The sequence below is a fragment of the Notothenia coriiceps genome, unplaced genomic scaffold, assembly GCF_000735185.1.
Source record: "Notothenia coriiceps isolate Sejong01 unplaced genomic scaffold, NC01 NC01_scaffold00013060, whole genome shotgun sequence".
In the NCBI taxonomy this organism is placed as follows: domain Eukaryota; kingdom Metazoa; phylum Chordata; class Actinopteri; order Perciformes; family Nototheniidae; genus Notothenia; species Notothenia coriiceps.
Window position 1 is genome coordinate 1 of NW_011345761.1, and position 3,735 is coordinate 3,735.

At 42.0% G+C, this 3,735-nt stretch overlaps 1 protein-coding gene across 1 annotated transcript; it reads right to left on the reverse strand.

Annotated features, from left to right (window-relative positions):
• Window positions 1–1,324: 1,324 nt before the first annotated feature.
• Window positions 1,325–3,087, reverse strand: LOC104947782 (integrin beta-4-like; the record flags this gene model as incomplete). The annotated part of the gene is made up of 5 exons (XM_010773874.1): window positions 1,325–1,504; window positions 2,176–2,324; window positions 2,419–2,442; window positions 2,834–2,892; window positions 2,984–3,087. Coding segments are annotated over 5 exons (516 nt in total), but the record flags the coding sequence as incomplete, so codon positions are not given.
• Between the last annotated feature and the right edge of the window lie 648 nt (window positions 3,088–3,735).

Here is a 3,735-nt window from a genome sequence, read left to right on the forward strand (position 1 = left end):
ACTTGTCACGGTCTGTCTGTGTTGTGTTTTGTCTGTCTCTGGTTTCCTGTTTTATTTTGAAAAGTGCTCAACCCCTGTCTTGTCTGCTGATTCCTGTCTCTGTGTTTGCCCTCCTGTGTCTGATTGTCTGATTGTGTTCACCTGTTGCCCTTGTGTTTCTGCCTCCCCTGCCCAGCTGTGTCTTGTCCTGTGATTACCCCTCTCTGTATTTAGGTTGCGTTCCGATAATCCAAAAATCAGCTCCTAAATTCTAACCCTATCTCCTATTCTTTGACCTCTGAGTGAAACCTCACGGGGTTAAGGGATAGTGGATAGGAGAATTCAGAAGGATTTAGGAAGAGACTGCGGTGCTTTAGAGAATCCGAATGCACTTTCACCATCCGACATGTTTATGATGCGCCAGCGGACGTCATTTTGTGCGTCTGTCCTGTAAATCCTGTAAATCTTCGCTTCGCTTCCCCACAATGCAGTTCGGCGAAAAGCGAGTACGTCCAAAAAGCAGCTTTAAAAAATCTTAGGGAGGTCCAGTGGTTCCTAAGCTAAAGGAGGTTATAAAGGAAGTTTGAAACCTCCTTTCCTATCATTTAGAGAATTGGAACGGCACTTATCATGGCTGCCACTGACGTACTTCCGGGTCATTTCACTTGGTTAGGAAGGTTCCCAAACTAAATGGACTATTGGAACGCAACCCTGGTCTTGTCTTTCCCTGTGTTCCCCTGTCGGTTCATTGTTTGTCTTTCCTGTCTCCCTCCATGTCAGTCACGGTCAGTTTTTCGTGTATGTTTCTTCCTTGTGCTACCGTTGTGATCATGTCATGTTTTTTGTCATCGGCTTTTGAATAAAGCTCGCTTTTTGTTGATAGACCTTTTTTACCTTTTTGTAGTCTGCATTTGGGTCCTACCTTTTCCCCAATCCTGACAGTACTTGGGGAGAGCCGTTCTTTTTATCGTTGGTTCACTGCCTAACATAAATCCACTTGCCTTTACGTGAACAGTGAAAAAGCTTGATTTTGTTCCCCAAGCGTATTCCGTGAAGACCCGCCCCTACTCTGATTGGTTAGGTTTAGGCACGAGGAGTGAGATGTGAAAACGCAGCATTTGGATGCACTTCAGCAAAAACATAAGCAATGATAAAGCATGAGTGCAACATTTGTAAAGCCAAAATATAATTTAAAGCAGGGTCAACAAATAATCTCCAGCGCCACTTAAAAAAAACGGCTCTTTTGAACGGCTCTCGGAAAGGAACCGAGCCATAAGATCCCTTCAGATTGATATATCCTCATTCAGCCTAAAGAACCAGACGTATGATTAGTGTCTTTAGTCACCGTGCTCTTTGATGATGGTGATGTTGACCAGGCGCTTCCCGATCCCAGCGATGCCCAGCGGGACGTCCACGGCCTCCACCAGGAGCTGCTTCTTATCATCGTCTTCATCTTTGACGAAGAGCGGCACGTGGACGTCTATAGACTCCACGCCTTCCTGAAACTCCACGGCTCCCACAGCCTCTGCAGAGGAATGGCGGATAATACGACATTTAGTAAATCAGTTCAAAGTACATTTGCGCTAGTATTGCACTTAATTACTATTTTACTTTACTCAAGTACTCCCAGAAACCTGCAGGTCCGCTGCGACTCTGACTACTTTTAAATCCAGCCTGAAGACTTTCCTTTTTGCCTCTGCTTTCAATTGAACTATTCACATCTCACACGGCGCTGTAACTTTTATTCATTTATTTATAGAATTCGGTCCCTTTGTGATGTCATAATGTTTCTTTGGGATGTTTTACCATAAGCCAATCACCAACCAAGGTAAATCAATTCAGGCAATTCTGATGATACTCTTTGTTCAAATCGGCTCACATTTGACGAACTGCAATATTAAAATGACGTGCAAGTGTTTATTTGTATTATTTGTTGGTGATAAAAACAGAATATTAATCTACCATAATGTAATTCCAATTAGCATACCGACTTTTTTCTATTTTTGATCGTTTAAGTACATTTTTGGGATAATTCTTCAGTACTTTTAATGAAGCAACATCTTAATCCATAGTTTTAAAGGAGTGTTTAAGACCATAGTATTTCCTTATTTTACAAAAGAACGGGATTTAAGAACTTCTGAATTTAAAGCTAGAATAATAATCTGAAATATATTATATTATGCAGTAAATGCTCGCCTCTGTCTGTGGCCACGGTGTAATATCCCGGCACGACTTTGAGGTCGTTCACGTTTCCAGACTGCACGTTTTTCTCCGTGAGTTTGACGATATCGGGGAAAGTGCTGCGAGGAGCGGTGAGGACGGTGTCCATGATGGCGTACTCCTGCCTGAAAACACAAAACGTTAGACGTGAATACAAGACCTTAAATCGAGAAGAAACTTCAATATTCTCTTCATTTTATGTAAAAATTTGAATTTGACCTTTTTCCAGCATTTCTCTGCATCCTGTAAGAACCAAAGTAAGTGAGAATTACATTTCCATTTAGAAAATATGAAGAATACCATATTTTGAAATTTTTTACAGTCCAAAAAACATTCCAACAGGCTTGAGCTGCACTATAAGTAATTCTCTTTTTACTCGCCTCCCTTAAAAACCTTAAAGAAATTGCAATTAATTCAGAAGGAATGGTTTTCATGTAGAAAGATGAAAGCCTCATTCATCCAGATTTATGCTCACTGCTTCATAAAGACAGGACTTTTAAACCCTGCAAATCCTTTAATTCACCTCAGTTTTGATCCTTTATTCAAATTATTATTATTATTCAAATTAACACAGAGAAAAAACTAAAATACAGATAATGACATTTTGGTGAAGTATTCCTTTGACTCGTCTCACCTGAACGAGGTTTTCTGGACCTTCTGGACTCCGGGAACCTGCTTGTAAACCTCGTTGAGCTGGATGTAAAAAAGCAGATAAGAGTTTTCAGTGACACAGTCATCCTTCACACAGTCCTATGTTCACTGATAAAAACAATGACACACTCACGTTATCGGAAACTTCTTTGCGGAGCTGTTCGGCGTCTCTGGAATCGGTGCGTGAAAGGTTCTCTGTGAAATGTCTGTTTAACCGGAGGGAGATCGGGTGCTGGACTACAGGGAGGGAGAGAGAGACCAAGAAAAAACCCATTAAAGTTCCAGAAACCCAGAAATTAGTCAGCATTTCATCACTTCCTGTCCTCTGGTCTGGAACTCAATGGTTTTCTGAATGTCTTTTTGGTTGTTATCCTGAAATAAGGTCTACGACATAAAATACATCAGTAAATACCCCACTGGTGAATCAAAAAACGGAGGTTGCTACCAAGTTAGCCAAAATTAGCCACCTTTAGCTTAGCGGTGGTGACGTGAAGTCATGTGACCGTGCTGTAGTTCCTTTATAGCCCAACACTAGCCACCTTTAGCTTAGCGGTGGTGACGTGAAGTCATGTGACCGTGCTGTAGTTCCTTTATAGCCCAACATTAGCCACCTTTAGCTTAGCGGTGGTGACGTGAAGTCATGTGACCGTGCTGTAGTTCCTTTATAGCCCAACATTAGCCACCTTTAGCATAGCGGTGGTGACGTGAAGTCATGTGACCGTGCTGTAGTTCCTTTATAGCCCAACATTAGCCTCCGTTAGCTTAGCGGTGGTGACGTGAAGTCATGTGACCGTGCTGTAGTTCCTTTATAGCCCAACATTAGCCACCTTTAGCTTAGCGGTGGTGACGTGAAGTCATGTGACCGTGCTGTAGTTCCTTTATAGC